The sequence below is a fragment of the Brassica napus genome, chromosome C9, assembly GCF_020379485.1.
Source record: "Brassica napus cultivar Da-Ae chromosome C9, Da-Ae, whole genome shotgun sequence".
NCBI classification, from domain to species: domain Eukaryota; kingdom Viridiplantae; phylum Streptophyta; class Magnoliopsida; order Brassicales; family Brassicaceae; genus Brassica; species Brassica napus.
This window is the reverse complement of record NC_063452.1, coordinates 25,177,057-25,204,741: the sequence shown is the minus strand read 5'-3', so window position 1 is coordinate 25,204,741 and position 27,685 is coordinate 25,177,057. Positions and strand designations below refer to the sequence as shown.

Sequence of the window (27,685 nt, the reverse complement as noted above, 5' to 3'; positions counted from 1 at the left end):
TTCCTCGCTAATTTACGACGAATTGGCGAGGAAATATGTGTTACGACAGACGAGTAACGACAAAACGTGTTTCCTCACTAATTCCTCGTAAAGCTTCTTTTACGACGAACTCACAAGGAAAACCGCCCTCGTAAAACTTATGTTTTCTTGTAGTGCGTGCCTGAAGATGTGGTTCATGGTTCCGAAGCCGAAACGGATTCGGAAGCGCTCGGAAGCGTGGTGGAATCGCGAATCCGGAAATATAGATTTTGGAAGCATAATGGAATCTGTGATTCCTATTTGGAAACGTTAAAATTTGAAATTGGAGTCGTAACTTAAAAAAATATAGAAAAAATATATGTTTTATGTTTTATTTCCTTATCTAGATTTTGACCCGCGCTTAGAAAGCGCAGGTTTATTTTTGAAATTAAATATATTTTTCTTATATAATTTTTATATAAGATAATGTATAAGTTTGGGTACATTTACCCGGATGCACTAAACCGTACCAAACTGGAAAAAAAATCATAATTAAGTTGAATTTCATAAATAACCGAGCATATCCTATATCTTTGAATAGAAACCGAACTAAGGACCAAATGAGTACTTAAAATTTTAAAATACAAATTATATACCTATTAAACATAACTAAACCATTACAAAAATTTATATTATTAAAGGAATTATATGTGGTAATGATCGCGTCATGTGTAAACATGTTTGAATAATCTGTCATATATTCATGGAGATTTATTGTTAGAATAATTATATAATAGATTATGGGAGAATAATGAATGAGTTCATTTAAATTATGTAAAGTATTTATATAGTTAGAGTAATATAAGGTAAAACCAAATAAATAGTTAAGTCTAATGAAATATTACAACAACTTTGTTTGTGTAGATTTTTTTAGGACTTTTTCATTTTTAATAGTATAGATGCTTCTCTTGGGGATTTGCGTTATTCCTTATAGGTTTATAAATATTTTTAACCCTACAAAAGAGATGTCCAATGTAAACCGCCCGCCTGTTAATTAATCCCCTATATATTATTTGTGAAACATTACAACTTATTTTTTAGCCACGTGTCATCACTAGGATGTTTCTTAGAATTATTAGAGAAATATGTTGGTCCATCTAATTATATAATAATCTTTTTATTAAACTAATCATAAATTCATTATTAATGTCATTTAATATTTCCTTAAATAAAGATTACGGAATTGCCTAATGTGGTTAAAGTATATATGACAATTAATGATTTTGAATAATAAAAATCTGATAAAAAATACTGTATCTTTTATCAAATTTGTTTAATTTTAAACTATTAAAATAATTTTAAAAAATCACAATAACCATATTATAAAAATTTAGATTTTTCTTTATATGTTATATTTTGAATTTAAAAAAACGACTATAAATTACTAAAACTGTTAAAAGTCTCACATTTAAATTTTGCGATCCATGGTTTAAAATTTTTGTTATGACAAAATACAAATGATTACAAAATCATATAAATAAAAGTTTAATTTAATTAATCATTTAGATTTAAAATATATATGTATATATATCATTCTAAATTAAACAATAAACCATATTGAATAAATAAATATTTTAATTTCAAAATTTACTTTGAATAATTTTTTTTGATAAAAGTTTTGAACTAACATTGATAAATTTTTTTAAATTATAAATTACTAAAATTATTAATCGCACAATGAAAATTTTGTTATTAGTAATTTAAAATTTTTGCTATTAAAGATACACATGATCAAAAAAACATATGAGTAGAAAGAATTATTTAATAGACATTAATATTAAAAATATACTATGTATGTTAATATCATTTAAATTTAATTTAATTACATATCCTATAAAAAAATTTAAAATTTTTTTTGGATTAATAAAATTGATTTATATGTTCGCACCAATTTAATTATATATGTAATAGTTACTGACTTTTAATTATTCAATGTATATTTATTATTTCATAATATGTAAGAACATATAATACATAAAATAATTTATATATATAATGTTTATTCCGCGCAAGGGGCGGGTCTTAATCTAGTTAATATAATATTTTGTAAAAAATAAGTTTAGCAGTAGGAAATAGTGGAATTCTTATTTGAGCACAATGGAAAAAAGTACACTTATTTCACCACAAATGACCATCCATACATATAGATTATACATCAGTTCCTCTCGTTTTATTGGAATACTACACATGAAATCAACTCTGCACCTTCTTTTGCTTATTCTTCATAGCCTGCAAAAAAGAATTGTACATTAAGTATATAAATTTTTCAAATTCATTAGAATAGGTAAACATATGTATGAATATATAATAATGTTTAATTATTACATATTAATATAAATTCTTCAAACAAAATGATGAATAGTAGATTTGAGAATGTACTTACGGAGTGTATTGGACGCGGACGTTGCCGGCATTAGTATTAGCAATGACCCTAAAAGCGTCACGAGAGAGATTAAGGTCGCCAATACATCGAACGCTGTACCTCCGACCACAAGCTCGGCTTCCTTGCCACAGATTGTTCCTGACTCCAGTCACCATCGTTTCGTATTGATTTCCATAACAAGCAGACTCTGAATCACATCATTGATTTGTAACCAATGATTAATAATAGTTACTTTATTAAAAAGAATGATTTATAACATATAAAACATTGATATTTAATATACGCACTAGTGTAGGGAGGGTCGTAAAAGACGGCTCTTCCTTGAGCAGCTTCAGCAATTGGAGCTAAGATTTGTGCAAACACTATCACCGTCACGACAAACTTTAGCACCATTTTTATCATTTTCTTTTATTATGTGTTCTTGCTGGTTTGTGAAGTGATGAAGCTAGGAGGAGGTGGCATCGAGTATTTATATGTATAGCAAATCATATTGTTTGATTCAAAGACTTTTCCAAGTCTTTGGTCTACTTCGAGTCTTCCATTATTAATTGTGACATAACAGATGGGGCGTATTTTTCTTACTCCACCTAGAATTATGGGTGACTTAAATGAAAATAATAATGTTATGATGGAAAATTCCAAGGAAATAGAGGATTTGAAACTTTGCAGTTCACTTTATTGAATTTTGTTTGTTTTTCACATTGTTTTCATTATTTCCAAGTCTTTGGTCTACTTCGATCTCTGTTTAGAGAAACTTGTATTGTGTTTCACATTTGATACTCAAAATTTTTAAAAATAAAACATCCTTTTAGGTTTGCAGATTCATCTGTACATGTGAAACCATTTTCTATCTTCGCTACTAGTTATGTAATTTGCTTAAGCGAGTGAAGAATACAGGTAACTATATATAAATGATCTTTACTTAGGAAGTTAAGAGTTAGGTCAACTTGTATTACATGTTGTTTTGAAATAAGTTACTTTATTTGATCAGTTCATTCTGTTCAGATCAGATCTATAAAACTCGTAAAGTGAGGTATGAGTATGACTAACCAAATTGCTTTGTTGACATTTCTTACAAAAGAGACGAACATCTCTTCGTCATGGTGTCAACTAGTAAACAAACATACGATTAAATGGGCTGGACCGGCCCATACGATATCAGAGGTTTTATCGCCAGATGAGGGAACTGAACCGGACAAATAAATAACTTATAATTTTATAGTATCAAAAAATTTAAATACGGACGAAATTTTATACCGGTAAAAAAATAATAATACTGATATATGATAAATATCGAGAGAGAATGTGTTATAAGAAGAAGAAGAGATGGTTATGTTACAATTGATCGAAACGATCGTTTATATAGAAATTAAAAAGTAAGATTTACTGTGCGTGTATAGTGATGCGGGCTCCACGTAATATACGTACACACGAAAATGTCAATTTTCGGTGCGTATATTCTTGACATTCATTCTTCATGTTTATAACACTCCCCCTTGGAGACCAGTGTCACTATAGTTTCTTGCTTTACGTCTTTGTTGCCTCGTTAAAAACCTTTCCAGGAAAACCCAATGGGAAAAACCATAGTAAGGTAAAAAGAGTACAACTACGTAAGCTCCCCCTCGAATGAGCACTCATAGTTCCTTCTGATGACGCATTCCAATGTTATAGACATGTTTTCTGAATACCGAAGTTGGAAGTGATTTTGTGAAGAGGTCAGCTGCATTGTCGCATGATCGGACATATCTCATTTCAATCTCTTTCTTCTTCTCGAGCTCTTGAGTGTATGAGAAGAAATTCGGATGAATATGCTTCGTTCTAACGCTTTTGATATATCCGTCCTTTGTTTGAGCAACACATGCTGCATTATCTTCATATAGAATAGTTGGCTCTATATTTTCGTCAATCCCACTGCTTGAACAGATGTGTCGGCTTATTGATCTTAGCCAAACACATTCTCTACTTGCTTCATGGAGTGCAATGATCTCAGCATGATTTGAAGAAGTAGCCACGAGCGTTTGTTTCTGAGAACGCCAAGATATAGCAGTGCCTCCGATCGTGAAAACGTATCCTGTTTGCGATCGAGCTTTGTGTGGATCTGAAAGATATCCTGCATCTGCAAAACCAACCATTTGACCTTTTGAACTTTTAGGATAAAACAAGCCTAAATCAATGGTCCCTTGGAGGTAACGAAAAATATGTTTAATCCCATTCCAATGTCTTCGAGTTGGAGTTGAGCTGAATCTTGCCAAAAGATTTACAGCAAATGATATATCAGGCCGTGTATAATTTGCAAGGTACATCAGCTTTCCAATTGCACTTAAATATGGTACTTACAGACCAAGTATCTCTTCTTTCTCCTCAGGTGGTCGAAATAGATCACTTTCAATATTAAGTGACCTAACGGCCATCGGGGTGCTAAGAGGAGTTGATTTATCCATGTTAAATCGTTTCTACACTCTTTTAGTGTATGTGGACTGATGCACAAATATACCATTTTGTGAATGTTCTATTTGTAGGCCAATACAATACTGTGTCTGTCCAAGATCTTTCATCTCAAATTCTCCTTTGAGATAGTCTGATGCCTTTTGTATTTCCTTTTGAGTTCCGATAATGTTAAGATCATCAACATATACCGCGATTATTAAAAATCCGGATATTGTTTTCTTGATGAAAACACATGGGCATATAGGATCATTCACATATCCTTCTTTTGTTAAATGATCACTGAGACGATTATACCACATACGTCCAGATTGCTTTAACCCATATAATGATCTTTGCAATTTTATTGCACATAACTCTTTAGGTTTGGAACTTAATGCTTCTGGCATTTTAAATCCATCAGGAACTTTCATTTAGATATCAGTATCTAATGATCCATATAGATAAGCTGTAACAACATCCATGAGACGCATCTCTAGATTTTTATCAGCTGCTAGACTCATCAGGAATCTAAACGTGATTGCATCCATAACTGGAGAGTACGTTTCTTCATAGTCGATTCCAGGTCTTTGAGAAAAACCTTGAGCCACTAGACGAGCTTTGTATCTCTTAACCTCATTTTTCTCATTTCGCTTTCGAACGAAAACCCATTTGTACCCAACTGGTCTCACATCTGCAGGTGTGAGTACAATGGATCCAAATACTTCTTGTTTATTGAGCGAATCAAGTTCGGCTTGTATTGCATCTTTCCATTGTTTACAATCATGTCTCTTTTGACATTCATAGATAGATTTTGGTTTTGGATCATCGATTTCTTCATTTATTTCACATGACACAATATATGAGAAAGCATCATCAACATCTTCATGTTCATTTCTATTCCATATCTTCTTATTATGGATGTAGTTGATAGAAATTTCATGATTATTTTCCGACTCATGATGCTCAACTTTCTCAGTATCCTCATTATTTGTTTCTTCCAAAATACTTTCTGCTATTTTGGGTGCGTCATTTATCTTGACATCCTTCTGTTTTCTAGGATTTTTATTCTTAGAACCAGCAGGTCTGCCACGCTGCAAGCGTGTTTTAGACTCTCGTGTATCGTCTGCTTTTCCTTGCTCATTTGATATTTTGATACAAGCAGGAGCATTAACGGCTGGTATATGAGATTTAGTTACCGTCTTGGTATCCGCAAATGCATCAGGTAGCTGATTAGCTATACTCTGTAAATGCATGATTCGTCGAACTTCTAGTTCAGACTCTTTAGTAGGAGGATCAAGATATAGTAACGAAGATACACTCCATTTGATATCATTTTCTACATTTTTGTCTTCTCCCCCTAGAACTGGGAATACTTTCTCATCAAAATGACAATCGGTGAAACGTGCCGTAAAGACGTCACCAGTCTGTGGTTCTAGATATCGTATAATTGATGGAGAATCACAACCAACATATATTCCCAATCTTCTTTGTGGTCCCCATCTTTGTACGTTGTGATGGTGCTACAGGCACATATACCGCACAACCAAAGATTCTAAAGTGGGAAATGTTTGGTTCTCGACCAAACGCTAACTGTAGTGGGGGAATACTTATGGTATGCACTCGATCTGATCCGAATGAGTGCTTCTGCATGCAAAATGGCATGTCCCCATACAGAGGTTGGAAGTTTTGATCTCATGATCAATGGTCTTTCAATCAATTGCAGACGCTTAATTAAAGATTCAGCCAAACCATTTTGCGTATGAACATGAGCAACAGAATGTTCAACTTCAATTCCTGTTACCATACAATAGTCATTGAATGCTTGGGATGTGAATTCACCAGCGTTGTCTAGTCTAACCTTTTTACTAGTATAATCAGGAAACTGTGCTCGCAGTTTGATTATCAGAGTTAGAAATCTCGCAAATGCTACATTTCGAGATGATAATAGACAAACGTGTGACCATCTACTGGATGCGTCAATTAATACCATAAAATAGTGGAATGGTCCACAAGGTGGGTGTATAAGTCCACATATATCGCCTTGAATTCTTTCGAGGAACTTTGGTGATTCTTTATCAATTTTGGTTGGCGATGGCCTTACGATAAATTTTTCTAGAGAACATGCAACACATGTCATTTTATTCCCATGAGAAATCTCCTGGATTTTCAGTGAATGACCATGTGAACTTTCTATGATTTTACGCATCATTGTAGTGCCTGGATGGCCGAGGCAATCATGCCATAATGTGAACTCTTCTGGGTTCCGTTTTACTACAAGATTTGATTCGATCTCATCGATATAAGTATGATGTAGTCCCGAAGGAAGTTCTGGAAACTTTTCCAATATGTGTTTTCTGCCACATTTCTCAGAAGTTACATACATGTATTTCTTTCCATCCTCAGTTGCAGACTGAGTATCATATCCGTGAAGATAAATGTCTTTAAAACTCAACAAATTCCTTTTAGAACTCGGAGAATATAGAGCATTATTTATGGAAAATTTTGTTCCATTCGGCAACGTAAAGTTTGCTTTACCAGTTCCTTAAATCACTTCTGCAGGATCTGATATTGTATTGATGACAATTCTTGTCGGTTTTATATCAGAGAAATATATTTTTTATCTCAGAATAGTGTGTGTTGTTTCACTATCTGGTATACATATTTCTCGAATCCATTTCTTGGATTTTGCTCCATTAGCATTTTGATCCATTTATGAAATTGTCATAAATATTAATAAATGAAAAACATAAAATTCATTCATATAATAATCATATAAGGAAACACACAATAATTATACATTAAAGTGACGTTAAAACATCATTATTCGTTTAAAACAGGAAATGTAATAATTATACATGACAATACTTAAAACTATTCAATAGTCTTATTATAAGCATTTCGGCTCTCTTCAGGAGTAATCTAGTCCAGTTCATTTGCGAAGTCGGAGGCATCGAGGTACGATGTCCCTTCAAAGTTTCAGTGATGTTCACTTCTTTAGCTTTGCCTTTCGTGGACTCTTGATATAACTTACAGAGATGTGGAGGAGTACGACAGGTACGTGACCAATGTCCTTTACAGTCACATCTGTAACACATTATCTCACGCTTCTGGGTGGTATCCTCTTGAGTTTCTTTACCCTTAGAAACTTGTCCGGATCTAACCCAATTGTTAGATCAATTCCATTTGGGATTGTAAGTTTTTCCACGTTTGCTGTTGAAACGGTGACCATGACCTCGGTTGGTCTAGTTTCTCCTTTCCGAATTTTCTATCGCCGTAGCATTCACTTCAGGAAATGCTTTGGCTCCCGTAGGTCGGGAATTGTGGTTTTTGATCAGGAGCTCATTGTTCTTTTCAGCCAACATGACCGCAACCATCAATTCAGAAAATCTCGTGTACCCGCATTTTCTGTAAATTTTGGGCACGAAGTGAAGCTGTTTGTGGAAAGTGTTGTATGTTTTATTCATCATTTTTGCCTCAGAGACAGGGTTACCACAATATTTCAAGAGTGAAACTATCCTTAGGACAGCGGAATTATAATCCTCAACCTTTTGAAAATCTTGGAACCTCAGATTTTTCCACTCTTCTAGAGCGTGAGGGAGGTTGACTTCTCTCTGATTATCGAACCTTTCCTTTAAGGCTTGCCACAGTTCAGCTGGGTCTTCTACGCTTGCATAGTCGTGCGTTAGATTCTCATCTAAATGCTTCTTCAGGAAGATTATCGATTCGGCTATATGCTCGGGCGGCGATTTGTTACCGATTTTAATCGTTTCGGTTATCTTCTTCATTACAAGGTAAGGTTTCACATTTGTGATCTATCTGATGTAATTTTTGCCAGTTATTTTCAGAGCCGGGAACTGAAGTTTCTCGATGTTTGCCATTTGTATTTCTAAAACACAAAATAATATATTTTATTAGAATTTTGTAATTTTAAAACGAACCATTTATATTAATAATACACACAATTACAAGGAGAAACAACACATAGAAAAGTAAACCGACATTAAACGTAAATTCTCCAGGAGCAAATTCTCCAATAAAAAGACCGTACATAGAAGCAAAAATTAGAATTGCACATAAAACCAAAAATATGCGAATCATCTTTCTTGCAATGAAAAACCGAAATGGAGCGATTTGAAAATATTTGAGAGAAGATGAAATATTTTGGATGAAGTAGATGAGTGAAGTATGAGTGTATTTATAGATGAAAAACACTGTTCATAGCCATTTGAAAAGGGTAAAAATTTTGAAATTTTTTCTTTGTGACCGTTGGGATTAAATCGTACGAACCGAAAATCAATCTGAAAATACTGTAATAATCAATCAACCAAATTCCGTAAATTTCATAGTATTTGATATAGGTGACCAAACATTTATATAATAACCATAATATAATAAACATTATGGTAATAGAAAAATTATAACATAGATTATGCGGCGGCACAACCAAGCCAATAATTATAGTGCAATTAGCAATCAATGTGTATTAACGAAGCGACTTACCGCCCGCATTAATATAGATAAATAATAATAATTAAAACAACCACTATAAAATAATTAATAATAATATAGGCAGTATACCGGCCATTATAGCAGAGTAAATATGATACATATAAATTTTACCGAATCGCAGAGTGATCGTGTTGATAACGTGTTATAAAATAACTTATAATTTTATAGTATCAAGAAATTTAAATAAGGACGAAATTTCATATCCGCAGAAAGGAAATAATACTGATATATGATAAATATCGAGAGAGAATGTGTTATAAGAAGAAGAAGGGATGATTATGTTACAATCGATCGAAACGATCGTTTATATAGAAGTTAAAAACTAGGATTTACTGTGCGTGCATAGTGACGCAGGCTCCACATAATATACGTACACACGAAAATGTCAATTTTCGGTGAGTGTATTCTTGACATTCATTCTTCACGTTTATAACATAATGCAACTTTCTGGGATCACCAAGAGAGTCTTCTAATCGATGTTGTTGAGATAACAAGTGGTCTTACCGAGAAAGTTTTTTCTGTCTGACTTATCGCTCGTTTTCTCTCTTTAGCGATATATGTATTCTTCACTAATCAACTATGCAAGAGACCATTGATAAAAATGGCATTCCAAAACTAACACACTCAAAATCTTTTGTTATAAAACATACATTCATCACTAAGACTACCCTAACGACATATATTAATTTGAAAGTCCTAGTATTATCTTTTCCTTTTCCTTCAAGATAATATTTAAAATTTAGTGAATAAGAAGATATTCTTATAGACAGACATAGGCATGGGCGTTCGGGTACCCGTTCGGATTCGGGTCGGGTTTTCGGGTTTTCGGATGGAGAGGTACAGAACCCGTTCGGGTTATTTTATACTTCGGAACGTGTTCGGGTTTTTAAGGTTCGGGTTCGGGTTATTTCGTATGAGATTTGTAGAGTTCTCTTCTCTGGTTGTATGTGTGTGTATAAACTCCAATGGAGAAAGATGAGAGCTTGCTCTAGGTGATTGTGGGAACCGAAATTCACACTGTCGATTTATGTTTAAATTAGGAAACTAGGAAAACCCGAATTTCCCAGAGGTCCCGGATCTCTGCGAGAGCCAACGGCAAGTGACCAAATATATGCGGAAATCATGAAAAGATAACAAACGAGTTTAGAGAAAACAGTAGATCTTATTTCGAGTCCGCGTGAGAGCGTTGCGATCATTACAAGAGATCATAAAAGCTTTGGCCGCAAAGGCTGTCAGCGAGTTACCTAGTTCTAGCGGCCTAAAATCTCAGCGAGTTACCTAGTTCTAGCGGCCTAAAATCTCAAACCTAGTTGACTCGCAGCTCGATAACAAAAGATAAAATAAAATACAGAAAAGGTTTTTGATTGATTTCGGACTGAACCTTATGAAAGGCTGCCTACGTACCCCTTTCGAGGATCAAGCCAAACGTAATTCAAGAGTGAACCAAGAGATCGAACTGCTTGTGCACGTTCGTCTGGTAATCGGGTGCCAGTCATGGAAACAGAGCATGTCGAGAATAATGCCTCAGAGTTTTTAAGTGCCGAGAGTTCTGAGTCTAAAAAGTTGTCCTCCATGCTTCTCGCCTAGGACTCCTTATATACTCGCTCCTAGGTCGGTTTACGCTTTTCTCCTTCTGACCTTAAGCCGTCATAGCCTAAGAATGGAGATATTCTATTTTTCCCGATCTTCGTAATTATCTTCAAAATTTCGTATTTATCTGCGGAAACTTGACATTTATCTTTCTTTGCGAACCAAGCGTAAACCGTCCCACGGTTTACGGGCTGCTGGTTAAGAAATAGTAAGGTGGGCTTCGAGTCATGCCTTAGGTCCCTTTGGGCCGTCTTTCGACTTGAAGCGTTTATTACGACTTCTTTCGATAAAAACGAACTTTCCGCGGGTTTTATCGTAAAGTTTGATTGATGACTTCGATGGCGGAAAACATGAAATGGGTTCGCTACGGTCTTCGGGAGACAGCATCGAAGGGTAGACGAGAATGCATGTATTCGTGGCGTATCAACTTTTCGGAAGAGCTCGGTCGCTACGTAGCGACCAAACGGAACGCACGCTCGTTCGCTACGTAGCGACCGAGCGGGACGGACGCTCGGTCGCTACGTAGCGACCGAGCTTGGCTTGAGCGCTACGTAGCGACCGAGCTTGGCTTGAGCGCTACGTAGCGACTGAGCGGGACAGACGCTCGGTCGCTACATAGCGACCGAGCGAGACGTGTGCTCGGTCGCTACGTGGCGACCAAGCTTGGCTCGAGCGCGGTCGCTACGTAGCGACCGTGCGACCTTTTTCGCGCTTTTTTTTGATGTCTCGTATTTCTTCCGCAGGGGTCTTCGTAAGAATAAATCTTTTCCGAAGATTTATTTTTCGTAAAAACGTTCATGCCGATTTTTACGGACTTTCAGACATTGATTCCGTCGTGACCGATTTTGACCCCAACAGTGATTTAGATAGAGAGATTGATGAGAGTGTTTATGAGAGAATAAGAGACTTAGGAACAGAGATTAAGAGACTGAGAGATTAGGAGAATAAGAGATTAGAGATTAGGGTTTCAGATTCAAGAACAAGTTTTTCATTCATGAAGTGGAGAGGGGAAATCCCCCTTACTCCCTTAGGGTTACAAATCGCCACTACATAACCTTTATATAGGCTTTACACTTTGCAATTATATAAACTCTTAATCTAATGGATAGAAATAATTTGAGATGAATGGATGGCTAGGATGGAGGGTGAGTTTGCAATCTGTGTGATGTCTTGTGATTGGATGATAGATGATGGTGTCTGATTGGTTAATTCAAATCTGGTCAAGGCAAGGGCTGGCTTCTGATTGGCTGCTTATAGGCTCCTATGAACCTTCCCATGTATCAGACCAGATACATGGTCCATGCTCCTTTAACTTTACAGCTCACTTCAGCTCATGACAGCCTGGCCTTATCCACAAACGTCCACAAGCTGCTACACCTCAGGTCGCCTCTCTTCTTTCTGAACCGGCGCCCTATCTTTTCACTTCTTCACTTCGGGTTGATCCGGAATAAGTACGGTCGATGGTACGGACCACCTGTACGTACCTCGCCCTATTTTCGCACCATCACCCAACTATCTCCAAATGGTGTCTAAGTCCCTCCTGGACTTGACCCTATCTTTGCACCAGCTTCATAGTATCTTAGACTCCTCTGAAGCCCTTGTATAACACTCCTGAAGCCTATCAGACAATCTCTGGAAGACTTTCCCTATTCTTGCACAAGACCCAAACTCAACTCAACTCCTCCTTTGGCTCCATTTCTTTCTTCAAGTTAACACTCCCCCTCAAGCTTGACTCTAGGCGATCCTAAGTCAAGTTTGGAACCTTGAAGAACTCCCTCATTAAAAACTTCACCAAGGAAAACACTTTGGGACAAAACCTTGACGAGGGAAAAAGAGTAGAGCCAACAAGGCCTAGGGATTGGCCAGTGAACTCTTGTGCCTTAGAACCAGTGTGGTTGGACACAAGAAGCTCTAGATCACGGCCTAAACAGGTGCAGCAACACTTCAAGTTTTGCGCACACTTCACCACACCTTCTTGGACTCTTTTATAGAACCGGTTTAGTGTCTCCCCCTTTCACCGGACTTCATGCCATCTTGAAAGGCTAGGAGCGGCCTGATCCTCTCCAATGAGTCTCCAAGTAAGGTACCTGATACATTAATCCACAAGTGTATCAGTACTTATCAAGTAACATAACTCAATCAATTCATGCTTATAGACCGTCTTAGTAAGACTAGTATTCCTTATAGATTACTAGATATGTTGTCGTCTAGTAAAACTAGTATTCCTAACGGATTACTAGATATGATTGAAAATGATGAATTGAAATTGAGTACGGGGAAACTTCCCTTTTGTTTTGGTGAGGAGTGACTGGACCGGCCTGAGTCTTCCCTTCTCTCGTGGCTTCTTGCCATCTCCATCAGGTAAGACATGCCTAGCTCCTTTTGCTTTGGTGAGGAGTGGCTGCTCTTCACACACCACTTGAGTCCCTCACTTGCTAAGCTTATCAGCTCTCCTTCTCTTATTATGCAAGCTCACCAACACTCCCCCTCAAGCTTGAGACCGAGTATAGGGAAGGTCCAAGCTTGAAGATGAGCGCATACTAAGCTCTATGATCATTCTTGTGGGAACACCTCCATCTTCTCCAGACTTGTTACTTACAGCCCCACTTCTCCATGATCAGCTTGCAATGGTCTTGGTCTTAATTGCATCACCCTCCTGGTTATGCTCTTCCTTGCATGTCTAATGTCCTCTCTACACTCATCTGATGTGTAGGCTATGGTGACTAAACCACCATGGACAGAACCGCAAGTCACCTCTCCATTGTCACAACATCCTCTCTACCCTCTTTGGAGCAGGCTGCGGACTTCTCCACAGAATGTTGGCAATAGGGTTCATCTCTCCATTGTCACAACATCCTCTCTACCCTCTTCGGAGCAGGCTGCGGACTTCTCCACAGAATGTTGGCAATAGGCTTCATCTCTCCATTGTCACAACATCCTCTCTACCCTCTTTGAAGCAGGCTGTGGACTTCTCCACAGAGTGTTGGCAATAGGCTTCATCTCTCCATTGTCACAACATCCTCTCTACCCTCTTTGGAGCAGGCTGTGGACTTCTCCACAGAATGTTGGCAATAGGCTTCATCTTATCATTTTCTTGTAATGATAAGGAGGAAACATGTCTTGAACTTTGGCTCTTCAGGTTGCTCATTTGAATCCCCACCGCAAGTTTGAATTGAGTATAGGTTCAAGCTTGAAATGAGCCTCAATGAACTTCAAGACCAGGAGCACACCACCCTAACAGCTGGGCTTAAATCACTGATCCACCCTTTTTGCCTTCAGCTTGAAGTACCCTCAGATCACCGGCCTTCCTCATGACTTAGATGGTGACCTTCTTCTTCTTGTGTGTCTTGAACCAGGAGCTCAACAACCTCGTGGCCTGCGCTTCTTAAACCGGCTTCTACACACAAGCACCTTCCCATTGCTCCACACAATGGATCAAGTCTTCCTCTTGTGTGTCTTGAACTAGGAGCTCAACAACCTCGTGGCCTGCGCTTCTTAAACCGGCTTCTACACACAAGTATCTTCCCATTGCTCCACACAATGGATCAAGTCTTCCTCTTGTCTTGGATAGGTGGTGAGCCAAGAACACTTCTTGTGAACCTGAAACACCACTCATACTCCAGTAAAGATAAGACACAAGAGTATTGGGCTCAATTCTTGATTAATCATCAAGTTTGGTTCTCAATCTCACAAGCATTGCAATAGATTAAAACAAGTCATTTTCAAGTTCTATCCTTGCAAGCAACCTCTCTAAGCACAAGCACTTTCTTTTCCAGATTTATGAAAGCCACTTAGGCATTTTTAAAGCTTCTTTACTCAGCAATTTAGACATGAATCTAATGCTTCAATGTAAGACAGCCACAAGACTATATGCAACAGCTTTCAATTCGGTTTCAATCCATGTATGCAAGCAGATTCAATCAATCACAACAAGCACCATTATGAACCAGAGCTAAGCATATTAACATATCAAGTAATCCTCGTAATACTTATAAGTTACTAGACATTTTTCAAAGCGCTTACACTGCTGCTAGTAAACCTAGTATAACTAGTACGATGTAAGGATTACTAGGAAACCAAGCTCTTTAAGCATCCTGCGACAGATTCTAAATTCATTTTATTTCATTTAGTAATCTTTTAAACAATCCTCAGGTTTTCAATCACATCAGAACATCACAACCAGTCAACAACACAAGCTCAATATCAAGATGGTTTATGGAATCGCTTACAACAAGAAACCAGGTTGATTCCTTTTGCATTTTGTGAAACCGGCCATGGCTTTAGTTGGATATGAGAGTCTGGATCATCACCCACCTCCTTCTCCTTCAGTTCATGGCCACCATCTTGTACCATCAACTCAAAAGACCCTCCTTTCTTCAGAACATCTAGGCGCCAAACTCTTCACACCATACTCTTGTAGCCGGATGTGAAACTTCTCTTGGACAAAGAGCTTTGGAGTCAGGTTAGTTAGGCCTCTCCATACGCCTTTGCCTCCAAGGATAATCTCCATCTGAGCAGGTAGAGAACATGATGAGGAACCAAGGGAAATCGCCAAGCTTCAGCCTTCTTTTTCACAAGGGACTGAACCGGATGGGAAAGCCTCAATGGTTTGGTTTTGAGGTGAAGCGTGAGCTGTGGACTTGCGGAAGCTTCAGCTCATGTTCTGATGAACCTGGCTCTGATTCCATATGAGATTTGTAGAGTTCTCTTCTCTGGTTGTATGTGTGTGTATAAACTCCAATGGAGAAAGATGAGAGCTTGCTCTAGGTGATTTAGAAAGAGAGATTGATGAGAGTGTTTATGAGAGAATAAGAGACTTAGGAACAGAGATTAAGTGACTGGGAGATTAGGAGAATAAGAGATTAGAGATTAGGTTTCAGATTCAAGAACAAGTTTTTCATTCATGAAGTGGAGAGGGGGAATCCCCCTTACTCCCTTAGGGTTACAAATCGCCACTGCATAGCCTTTATATAGGTTTTACACTTTGCAATTACATAAACCCTTAATCTAATGGATAGAAATAACTTGAGATGAATGGATGGCTAGGATGGAGGGTGAGTTTGCAATTTGTGTGATGTCTTGTGATTGGATGATAGATGATGGTGTCTGATTGGTTAATTCAAATCTGGCCAAGGCAAGGGCTGGCTTCTGATTGGCTGCTTATAAGCTCCTATGAACATTCCCATGTATCAGACCAGATACATGGTCCATGCTCCTTTAACTTTGCAGCTCACTTCAGCTCATGACAGCCTGGCCTTATCCACAAACGTCCACAAGCTGCTACAGCTCAGGTCGCCTCTCTTCTTTCTGAACCGGCGCCCTATCTTTGCACTTCTTCACTTCGGGTTTATCCGGAACAAGTACGGTCGATGGTACGGACCACCTGTCTGTACCTCACCTTATTTTCGCACTATCACCCAACTATCTCCAAATGGTGTCTAAGTCCCTCCTGGACTTGACCCTATGTTTGCACCAGCTTCATAGTATCTTAGACTCCTCTGAAGCCCTTCTATAACACTCCTGAAGCCTATCAGACAATCTCTGGAAGACTTGCCCTATTCTTGCACAAGACCCAAACTCAACTCAACTCCTCCTTTGGCTCCATTTCTTTCTTCAATTTAACATTTCGGGTATAACCGAACTGTGTAACAAATAAAAAAAATCTATTTATCCTTGATTTGCCTTTGTGAGACTAGAAACAATATTGTTGAAGTTAGAAGATTGAACAACTTAATATAAGATTTATGATCTTTCTGATTTGTTATTACGTTGAGGAACACGAGTTTGTATTCTTTTTCTTTGTGTAATTTCTATTTGTATTATCCTGAATAGAAAATGGTAAAAAATCCATCTATTCATAAATCAAAATAAAAAAGACATCAAAATTAAACAGAAATCAAACCTGGATAATCATGAATGTTTGAGCTCATGCATGTGTAAAGAACAAATAAAAAACAAACCGCAAATCCTACTTGTAGTCAAACATAAATCAAAATCGCAAAGTATAGTGATTCGTACATGTAATCGGTCATAAAATGAGTTTAAGTATGTATTGAACATATACGTTGAAGAAAGAGAAGACGGAAAGATGAATGAGAATGGAAGATGTAAGCTTAGGGTTAGTAATATATATATTCGGGTACTTCGGGTAATTGGTTCGGGTATCGGATATAACCAATCGGGTACGGATATCCGGACTGGTTGAATCCTAAACCTGTTCGGGTTTTTTTAAACTTCGGTTCGGTTTTCGGTTTGAATTTTTTGGATCGGTTCGGATTTGGGTTTCGGTTAATATGCCCACGCCTAGACAGACATAAGGTATTATTATTATGTTGCTCAAAAAAGAAAAAGAAGGTATTATTATATAGCTCGATACATACCTGTTATAAATTTCCGACATGGAGCCAAAACAAAACCATATTAAAAGTGCTTTCACATGATCCAAAGCCCAAAGTAAAATTAAAAATCACTGACACATGACCGTTTCTCTGTAAACTTTATGATTGCGTCATGTTTCAAAAAAGAAATATCTCTCATTTTTAGAACTTCAGCTCACAAAAATATCGAAGCATTCCGTGTTCAGCTTTTCCCATTAGATTCAGGTGTAAAAGAAACAAGACAGAGAAGCCAAAAACGAATTCTTTTTATTGTGCGATGCCTCCGACGAATGATAACAGAATCTACGGCGAGACACCGTATACCTCGGCGTCTCCACCACCACCACCGCCAAAGCCCAAAACGAAAATTCTCTCTCTCTTCCTCGTAGGCGCTATCATGATATCAGTATTCTTTCTCTTCCTCCTCCTTCTCAGCATCGCATCTCTTCTTCTTCTCCCTTTCCTCATCTCCTCTCTCCATCGCCACCTACGACGTCGCCGACGTAACCGCCGCCACGTATTCTCTGATGGTTTATCTTCAAGATTCGTTAAAAAGCTTCCAGAATTCAAATTCTACGAACCCACCACAAGGTACGGAAGCGATTGCGTGGTTTGTCTTGATGGGTTCAGACAGGGACAATGGTGTCGGAACCTTCCCGGCTGCGGACACGTGTTCCATCGGAAGTGTGTGGACACTTGGTTGCTCAAAGCCGCGACTTGTCCTGTTTGCAGAGCTAGGGTTAGTGTTGTTTCCATATCCGGTATGATGTAATATTTATAAATGATGTAAAGGGGTGGAGATTTTCGTATTAATAGTCAAGAATAAACAAGCTCGGTCAATTACAAGAACTAAAGATGCTCGTTTAAACAGTTCGTCTAAACAAGTATCTTTCTATTTTATGGTCTGAGGTCGTCTGGACGTGGTCGAGATCGTCCAACACTTTGTCTATGATGAAGAGGCGATGCTCTCATTTTCTGTACTTTCTGTACGTTTCTGGCTGTCCTTTCAATGAGTCTGACGTCTTCTATTTATAGTGACGTACGTTTTGTCTTCTAGCGAAATCATCAATTGTTGTTTAACTGGTCGGGCCTGATTTTGGGCTTAGCTCTTAATGGACCTGTGCTAAGCTCATCTCCAACAATTGTCTCCCCCCCCACAGTTTGCCAAGTGTGGAATCTTGGTGAATTCTTACTGGAATCTTCTGTCTGAGAAAATCAGGTCAGGCTCGGGAATTGTCGGGAAATAGGGCAACACGTTTTTCCTTTCCTATATAAGTGATGGTTGGGTCTCTTATTTTTTTTAGTTTTTGTCCCCCATTTGGAAGCAAGTTAAAAAAAAAAAAACTTTCTTTTGTGTCTTGTCTTTTTATCTTTTATCGGTGTTTTTATATTTTTTTTTTTTGAGTGGTCCTCCTTGCTCCCTATCTCTTCTCTGCCGCCATTTTTTTTTTTCTAAAAAGGGCTGTGCTCGTTGAAAACAGGCGGAAGCAAGGGGTTTTGGTCGTGGTCTGTGGTGTGAGAGAAGAGAGGTTGAGCTCGTTTTTTTTAAAAAAAAGGTTGTTTGGTCGTGGTCTGTGATGTGGGGAAGAGAGGCTAAGTTCGTTTGAAAAGGGGTTGAGGTCGTGTTCTGAGGTGTGGGAGAAGAGAGGCTGAGTTCGTTTGAAAAGGGGTTGAGGTCGTGTTCTGAGGTGTGGGAGAAGAGAGGCTGAGCTCGTTTAAAAAGGGGTTGAGCTCGTCACCCGTAGAAGGTTTGAGAAGAGTTCGTCAATGGTGGCGCCGAGCTTGCCGCCTGATGTCACGAGCTTGTTAATGGCGGCTCCGAGCTCGTCAACGGTGGTTCAGAATTCGTCTCATGTTGCTTCGAACTCGTTAATGGCGGCTTCAAGCTCATCTCCTGTTGTTACGAGCTCGTCGATGGCGGATCCAAGTTCGCCTCCTGATGTTCCGAGCTCGTCGATGGCAGCTCCGAGCTCACCTCCTGATGTCCCGAGCTCGTCGATGGCGGCTCCGAGCTCACCTCCTGATGTCCCGAACTCGTCAATGGCGGCTCCGAGCTTGTCAATGTTGGCTCTGAGTTCGTCTCCTGTTGCTCCACACTCGTTAGTGGCGATTCCAAGCTCATCTCCTGTTGCTCCGAACTCGTCGATGGTGGCTTCGAGTTCGATCTCGTCTGTTGCTGCTTCGGATCCTTTGTCGATGAAAGAGTGTGGTCTGGATGCGGAGGGCACGAGCTTGCCATTGGTGGGGACGAGCTCGGCTTTTGTTTCAAGCTCGTCTGTTCCTAGCTCATTTCTTGGTTCGAGCTTGTCGCTTGCTGTCCCAAGCTTGCCGTTGTCGATAGAGCCGTGTCGCGGTGAGGTGGGGTTGAGCTCGTCGTCTACTGGTTCGAGCCCGTCTCTCATTCCGAACTTATCTTCTGTTGTGCCAAGCATGCCGTCGGTGATGGAAAAGTCGGAGCTGAGTTCGTCGATTGGTATGCCGTTGGATGGGAAGGTTGCTTGTGAGCAGCTGTCTTTGTTAGTTCGTAAGATGGAGCTTGCTGATGGCCGCAAGTCGTGGTCGGAGATTGCCGAATCTGTCATTGTTGTTGAGTTAGGTACTCTTACGGGAAGTGAAGCAGAAGACAGGGTAAGCGCGAGTTTGATCGAGGAAGGGACCAGGTTTCTTTTTGATGAGCACAGGACAAATTTGGTGGCGGAGCCTGGTGTTGGAGGGTCGAAGTTGTCTTTGAAAACGCTTCCTGTTGTCTCGAGTTAGTCATCTTTGGTGAAGAAGACTATGTTGGAAACTGTTTGGGAACATGAGTAGATGCAGTTGGCGAAATCCTCTCGAGCGAGAGAGTCGTCGTCGAAAACTACGAGTTCCTCTGATGGTAGTTCGCACTCGAGTTCTCATAGTGAGGAATCTGTGGATGGTGCTGATAGTGAATTTGATAATGCCGCTGGAGATGATAGACGAGATGATGATGTTGAAAACGTTGATGTTGAAGATGATGGTGCTCTGGGAGACGCCGATGATAAGCAGAATGGAACCAGTGACGTTAATGTTGGTGAGGAAAGTGAGCAAGAAAAGTTTGCTAGTGACGGTGATTATGATGCTGTTGGAGATGATGAGATGGGTGACCAAGATGGTTTTGATGAACGTAGTGATTTTAGTGGTGAGTGTGATGATTTTAGTGATGAGCAGGATAGTTTTAGTGGTGAGCAAAGCGGTGTTAGTGGTAGTCTAGGAATCGCTGTTGTAGGCGATGAGAGGGATGATGCCGATGGAGGCAGTGATCGTCGAGCCAACGTTATCGATATTTTGAGAAAAATAAAACAAGAAAGCTTGGCTGCCTCCCATGCTGATTCGCTTGATGCCTTTGGTGATCCTTGTGGCTATGTGAAGAAGAAGAAAACGAGGGTTAGGAAGGCGAGGGAAAGGCCTAGGAGTTTCATAGGTCCTCTTGTTAATCATCCGGATCCATCGGAGTCATTTCCTTCTATTGTTGATGATGATACAATCAAGTGGATCTCAGCCAACTGTTGTTGTAATGGCGTCATAAAAGCGCGTATTCCCGGCGAGGATGAACGTCCGTGGACGGTTCCGGATGGGTGGCTTTGTGTTTATGACTTCTGGTTCACCGAGTATCATTTGTGGTTTCCCCTCCCGAGGTTGCTGCTGGCGTATTGTGATGATCATCTTATTGCACTGGCTCAACTTACTCCTGCTGCAATTCGAAATATAGTTGCGGCTCTGTTCACGGCCACGGATATTGGTGTTCACATGAGCCTATGTTTGTTTGAACGTATAGCGCATATTACTCGGTGTGATAAGACGGATGGGGCTTTTTATGTGTCTATGAAGACTGGCTGTGGTGCTGTAAGGGAGAGGAAGAGAAAAACTTTATGTTGGATTAAGAAGTTTTTTTATGTTCGAATTGCAACTTCGCCGGTTCCTGATGTTTCTGATATGAGTGCCCCTTTTAGGAGTAGTTGGAAATCTTACAATGGTAGTTTAATTCTTATAGGTGTATTTGTTTAAAAAAATTCTTATTTGACTGTTGTCTTGTTTTGTAGGTCGTCACTTAGTTGGTGTTCCTCTTGCTCCTGGTGATAGTGAGTGCGTGGACTACTTTAAGGCCTGGCGGTCGGAGGTTTGGCAGTGCATTCCGTTTATTGACTCAGGTTGAAAATATACACTCTTTCTTTTCTTTTTTTTTTCTTTTTTTTTTGCTGGGTTAAATGCCTTTGATTGCTTGATCTTGGCTCTGAAACGTCACTGATTTTGTACGGTTTTCTTTTTTACGAATGTAGCTTGTTGGAGGAAGATGGATTTGAGCGAGATTCCGAGTTTGGTTGACTGTTTTGCTGGAGGTAGTGCCGATGCTTCTGTTGTTTAGTCTGGTACCCCCGGTGTGGAACTTTTGACATCTGCTCGTAATATTGTTATGGGTCTTACTAGCACGACATCTCCTGTACCGCCCACTGGTGTTTCTGGAAGGGAGGTTGTTGTTGCTGGCAGTGAGAAGGTTGTGAAGAAAAGAGCTGCCGCTGGTCATTCATCCAAGGACGCGCCGGCTTCGAAATCTTGCAAAGTTGCGAGCTCTGATGTTGAGCTGCCTTCGGTGGTTGAGTTGCCTGCTGCGGAGAAGGCTACGTTTGAACCGTTTGAGCATTCGTTCAACGGTTTGTCCTCGGGATGTGGTGATCTTTTCAAGTTGTTTCAATCACCTGGTGGTGTTGATGGTTTGCCTTTTGACCAAGTTAGGCGTGGTGAGTGGTATCAAGAGTTCGCTCGTCACTTGGCCATTGTAAGATAATTGTTTCTCTCTTCAAATTTTTTTGTGTGCTTTTCTTAATTTTATGAGTTTGTGGTTTCGAAATAAAGAATTTTATGTATTGTTTTTGTGCAGGCTACAAAATTTGCGAACAAATTGGTGGTTAATCAAGATGAGGAGCTTGAAGAGGTGAAGGCGGAGCTTGAGAAAACGAAGGCTAAGCTTGCTTCTATTAAGGACAAGGCTGATAATTCCGAGGAAAAGGCGGCTCTGTGCGGCAAGTATGAGGCTGAGAAGAAAGTGTCCTCGGATGCATTGGAAGAAGTTGAAAAACTCACTGCAAAGATAGCTTTGGAAGCTGAGCGGGTGAAGAAGCGTCAAGCGGTCGACTTGGAACGTTTTAAGAAGGAAAAGGAAGTGGCGAGCAGGAAGTATCGTTGGGCAGTAACAAGACATGATGATGTGCTGGCTACTTTCAATTCTCATATGAAAAAGGTGCGGAGGTATGTGGAGAATCAGAAGGTTGTTCGCACGTCTATGCATGGATTGAATCAGATCATGGGAGTGCTTGATGCTGCCAGGAGGAGGAAAGAGGGAATAAGTATTCCTGATGGTAAGGTTAAGCATCTTGAGAATGAATTGGTCCAGAGGAAAGAGAAGGCAAACTTGGTTGTTCGTGTTGAGTTTGAACCTAATGAATTGGCTGATCTCCCTTCCTTTGATTTTACTCGTCCACTCTCTCCTGTTCATCTTTCTCTGACTGCGGGGATTGAGGATGCGGCTAAGGCGAGAGGTAAAGAGGAAGATCGTCCTCGTGAGGAAGCAAAGCGTCGTCGCGTGGCTGAGCGTGCATGTGCTTCGGCTGTGAGGCGTGAGGGTCAGGTTCCTTCGCGCCCGTAGTTTGGTTCGTGTGATTGTCGAGGCCCTGTGTGGCCGCTTCTATCTTTTATTTTGTTGCTGTTTTTTAAGACTTTGGTTTTATTTGCTTGCTATGATTTGATCATGTTGATCTTTTTCGGATATGGATGGTGGTCTTCTTGTTGGTTTTTGCTATTATGATCGATCATGTTGGACTCCTTTTATATGATGCTTGAATTCTTCATGTTTGTTTTTATTTTTCCTTGTATGGCTTTGATCGCTGAGATGTTGTAGAGTTGGCGTTTGAGGACGGATCTCGTAATTTTTGCAAATTTGATTAAGTGTGAGCGCGGAGCTGCAGCACTGAGAATGGATCTCGTAATTTTTTTTTTTGCAAATTTGATTAAGTGTGAGTGCGGAGCTGCAGCGCTGAGAATAGATCTCATAATTTTTTGAAAATTTGATTAAGTGTGAACGCGTAGCTGCAGTACTGGGAACGGGTCACGTATATTTTTGCAAATTTGGTTAAGTGTGAGCGCGGAGCTGCAGCACTGAGAACGGATCTCGTATATTTTTGCAAATTTAGTTAAGTGTGAGCGCGGAGCTGCAGCACTGAGAACGGATCTCATATATTTTTGCAAATTTAGTTAAGTGTGAGCGCGGAGCTGCAGCACTGAGAACGGATCTTGTATATTTTTGCAAATTTAGTTAAGTGTGAGCGCGGAGCTGCAGCACTGAGAACGGATCTTGTATATTTTTGCAAATTTAGTTAAGTGTGAGCGTGGAGCTGCAGCACTGAGAACGGCACTAAGAACGGATCTCGTATATTTTTGTAAATTTAGTTAAGTGTGAGCGCGGAGCTGTAGCACTGAGAACGGATCTTGTATATTTTTGCAAATTTGGTTAAGTGTGAGCGCGGAGCTGCATCACTGAGAACTGATCTCGTATATTTTTTTTTACGTGAGAGATGGTCGTATCATGATATTTGTTTGAAAAATATAGAATTTTTTATAGAACTAGCTGAGCCTCATGAGAGGTTGCCTACGTACCCCCACAGGCTGGGATCAAGCCGACCGTAGTTCGCCTTTACAAGGAAAGTAAATGCTTAGATTAAAAGGGGTGGATCCTCCTGGAGTCTTATATTTGGTATATCAGGGGTGCGCCTGTCTTCTTGCTTGTGCCTTCTTCTTAGGTAGATTTTTTTATATATTTTTTTTATAGAACTAGCTGAGCCTCGTGATAGGTTGCCTATGTACCCCACAGGCGGGGATCAAGCCGACCGTAGTTCACCTTTACGAGTAAAGTAAATGCTTGGATTAAGGGGGCGGATCCTCCTGGAGTCTTATTTTTGGTACATCAGGCGTGCGCCGGTCTTCTTAGATTTCCTTAGTAGTAAAATCGCTTGAGATTCAAGGAGTTCCACGATCTCGGGACCTTCTCTCCGCTCATCTCGGTGAGTTCATAGACACCTGGTTTGATGATTTTCGAAATCAGGTATGGACCTTCCCAGTTCGCACCGAGTTTTCCTGGTTTCCACTCGCGAGTGTTTTCAAAGACTTTGCGAATGACGAGGTCATTCATTTGAAAGAACCTTCCTTTGACTCTCTTGTTATAGTATCGAGCGGCCAAGTTTTGATAACTTTGGACGCGGAGGAGAGCTTGGTCCCGTTTTTCTTCAACTTGGTCTAAGTGGTCGATGATCATTGAGTTGTTGAGCTCTTCATTTTCGGCGAGTGTGAGCTGACGGAGGCTTGGGATGCTGACTTCGTCTGGTGACATTGCCTCCATTCCATGGGATAGGGAGAATGGTGTCATACCCGTGGAACGGCGTGGTGTCGTGCGGTGTGACCAGAGAACGCCGTCGAGTTCGTCAGCCCAAACTCCTTTCGTTTCTTCCAGACGTTTTTTGATTCCGTCGAGGATCGTCTTGTTTGTGGCCTCAGCTTGCCTGTTTCCCTGAGGGTTCCTTGGTGTAGATTTACTTAATCTGATTTTCCACAAAGCGCAGAAATTTTCGAAGGTCGCTGAGATGAATTGAGAGCCATTATCGGTGACGATTTCGTATGGGAGACCGTGGCGGCAGATGATGTTTTTCCAAACAAATTTCTGAACGTCGGGGGCGCGTATAGTTGTGTATGATTCAGTCTCGACCCATTTGGTAAAGTAATCAATCATGATCAGGAGATAGCGCTTCTGTTTGGATGGTGGCATTGGACCAACAATGTCCATTGCCCATCTCATGAATGGATATGGTGACGTAGTGGTTAAGAGGAGCTCCGTTGGTAGATGAATCATAGGGGAATGGCGCTGGCACTTTTCGCACTTGGATACAAATTTTTCGCAATCTACGACCATTGTCTGCCAGAAATGTCTGTGTCGCTTGATTTTTATGGCTAAGGCTCGTCCTCCTGAATGATTACCACCTGCGCCTTCGTGTGTCTCTTCGAGGACCCATCTGACTTCTTGACCATGTATGCACCGCAGTAATGCTTTGGTCGAGCTCCATCTGAAGAGGGCGTTGTCGTACATGACATAGTGTGCACATCGGGCTTTCAAGCGTCGTGCAGTCCAGCGGTTGTCTGGTGTTGTTCCCTCGGTAATGTAGAGTTTGATTTCGTCGCGCCAATCGATTGGATCCGCAACTTCTTCTTCGGGTGTAGGTCCGTCTATCTCATTGGTGATGTCCATCTCTTCGTCGAGGTCATCTATGATGTTGACTCCCATAGCTAACTCGATACTTGGTTTATCGATGCTTTCCACTGGAATCATTCTTCTGAGCGAAGGATCAGAGGTTGATGCTAAAGCGGCGAGAGCATCGGCAGAGGAATTGTCGCTTCGGGGAATCTTGGTGAGGGTTCAGTTGGTGAAATCCTGGGAAAGTTTTTGAACGACTTGTAAGTAAGCATTAATTCGGTCATTTCTCGTCTCGTATTCACCACTGAATTGATTGGCGACGAGCTGAGAGTCGCAGAAAGTTTATATCTTGTTCACACCAACTGCTTTTGCAAGACGGAGACCAGCGATGAGAGCTTTGTATTCAGCTTCGTTATTGAAAGTCGGGAAAGCGAGGCGAAAAGACTGCTCGATGATCTCACTGGTAGGAGATATTATTCGTATTCCAACACCTGATTCGTTTCGTGAAGATGAGCCGTCGACGTAGAGACACCAACTCTTGGTGTTGAGATCATCGTCGTATTGGGATGGAGGTAGCTCAGTCAGAAAATCTGCTAACACCTGAGACATTGCGCTTGTTCTGCTTTTGAACTCGATGTCGTATTCGCTGAGCTCGACTGCCCATTTGGCCATTCATCCTGATTGACTTGGGCTGTGGAGTATCAATCGAAGCGGATGGTTAGTCAGAACGTGGATGGTGTGAGAATGAAAATACGGCCTGAGCTTGCGAGCTGCGACAACTACGGCGTAGGCGAGTTTTTCGAGTGGTGAGTATCGTGTTTCAGCGTTGTCGAGAACCTTGCTGGTGTAGAAGATTGGACGCTGCTCCCCACGGTCTTCGCGAACCAGAACGCTGCTTACAGCGCATGCGGAGACTGATATGTATAAGTACAAAACTTCTCCATCTTCGGGTTTGGCCAGAATTGGTGGTGTGGATAACTATTGCTTCAGCTGTTGAAAGGCTTCTTCGCATTTCGCGTCCCACTCGAAACGTTTTTTGTGTCGTAGAAGTTGGTAGAATGGGAGGCATTTGTCTGTCGAGCGCGAGATGAATCGGTTGAGTGCAGCGATGCGTCCTGTCAATCGTTGGACTTCTCTTGTATTTTTTGGAGATGGGAGTTCCGCAATGGCTGTGATTTTTCGTGGGTTTTCTTCGATTCCTCTCTTGGTGACAATATATCCGAGAAATTCCCCGGATGTGACGGCGAAAGTGCATTTGGCCGGATTGAGCTTCATATTGTACTTGTTGAGGCATTCGAAACAAGTCGTTAAATGTTTGATGTGATCGTTGGCAGTGAGGGATTTGACGAGCAAGTCGTCGATGTAAACTTCCATGGTGTCACCGAGCTGTTCGGCAAACATCTGGTTCACTAAGCGTTGATAGGTTGCGCCAGCATTCTTGAGTCCAAAGGGCAAGACTTTGTAATAGTATGTTCCTCGATCGGTGATGAACGCGGTTTTTTCCCTGTGATCTGGATGCATCATAATTTGGTTGTATCCTGAAAAGGCATCCATAAAAGATATGAGCTCGTTTCCTGCAGCTGCTTCGACTATCCGGTCGATGTGAGGGAGTGGGAAGCTATCTTTGGGACATGCCTTGTTGAGGTCGGTGAAATCGACGCACACGCGCTATTTTCCATTTTTCTTTTTGACGACAACAGGGTTAGCGAGCCACTCTGGGTAACTGACTTCTGTAATGGATCATGCGTTTGTCAAACGTTCAACTTCGTCGTTTAAAGCTTTGGCGCGCTCCAGGCCGAGCTTGCGCCTTTTTTGCCTGACTGGTTTGAAGATGGGGTCTACGTTTAACTCATGGCAAGTGACAGATGGGTCGATCCCAGGCATGTCCTCGGTTGTCCAAGCGAAGGTTGTAGCGTTGGATTGAAGGAAGCTAATAAGTTGGTCTTTGAGATCGTCTTTTAGGTCTGCTCCGATTCCGACGCATCATTCTAGGTCGCTTTTGTCGATGTTAACTTGTATCACCAGTTCGCGGGCGTGGTCGTCTACTATTTCCTGCTTGTCGCCTTGCCTAGCTATTAAACATGTCCTTGAAGATTTTCTTAACTTATGCTCGGTGACAAAACATGTGCG

At 40.5% G+C, this 27,685-nt stretch overlaps 4 protein-coding genes across 5 annotated transcripts; 3 read left to right on the top strand and 1 right to left on the bottom strand.

Annotated features, from left to right (window-relative positions):
- Positions 1-2,076: 2,076 nt before the first annotated feature.
- On the bottom strand, positions 2,077-2,891 carry LOC106443544 (EG45-like domain containing protein 2). The gene is made up of 3 exons (XM_013885099.3): positions 2,689-2,891; positions 2,402-2,588; positions 2,077-2,247 (listed from the first exon to the last, which is right to left on the bottom strand). Exons 1-3 carry the CDS (start codon positions 2,801-2,803, stop codon positions 2,241-2,243), a joined length of 309 nt encoding a protein of 102 aa, XP_013740553.1. The 5' UTR covers positions 2,804-2,891; the 3' UTR covers positions 2,077-2,240.
- Positions 2,892-16,987: 14,096 nt separating this feature from the next.
- LOC106437936 (RING-H2 finger protein ATL56) lies at positions 16,988-18,469 on the top strand. Its single transcript, XM_022712655.2, has one exon. It carries the CDS (start codon positions 17,582-17,584, stop codon positions 18,074-18,076), a length of 495 nt encoding a protein of 164 aa, XP_022568376.1. The 5' UTR covers positions 16,988-17,581; the 3' UTR covers positions 18,077-18,469.
- A 602-nt stretch (positions 18,470-19,071) lies between these two features.
- Positions 19,072-20,061, top strand: LOC125592555 (signaling mucin HKR1-like). Its single transcript, XM_048767789.1, has one exon. The coding sequence runs from the start codon at positions 19,072-19,074 to the stop codon at positions 20,059-20,061; it is 990 nt and encodes a 329-aa protein (XP_048623746.1).
- Positions 20,062-20,097: 36 nt separating this feature from the next.
- Positions 20,098-23,165, top strand: LOC106437933. 2 transcript variants are annotated; one of them, XM_013878954.3, is made up of 3 exons: positions 20,098-21,295; positions 21,363-21,470; positions 21,600-21,922. In XM_013878954.3, exons 1-3 carry the CDS (start codon positions 20,113-20,115, stop codon positions 21,683-21,685), a joined length of 1,377 nt encoding a protein of 458 aa, XP_013734408.1. In that variant the 5' UTR covers positions 20,098-20,112; the 3' UTR covers positions 21,686-21,922. The 2 variants fall into 2 exon arrangements, with proteins under 2 accessions (XP_013734408.1, XP_022568375.1); XM_022712654.2 differs by adding an exon at positions 22,199-23,165 and having other exon boundaries at positions 21,058-21,470; positions 21,600-22,096.
- The last annotated feature ends 4,520 nt before the right edge of the window (positions 23,166-27,685 follow it).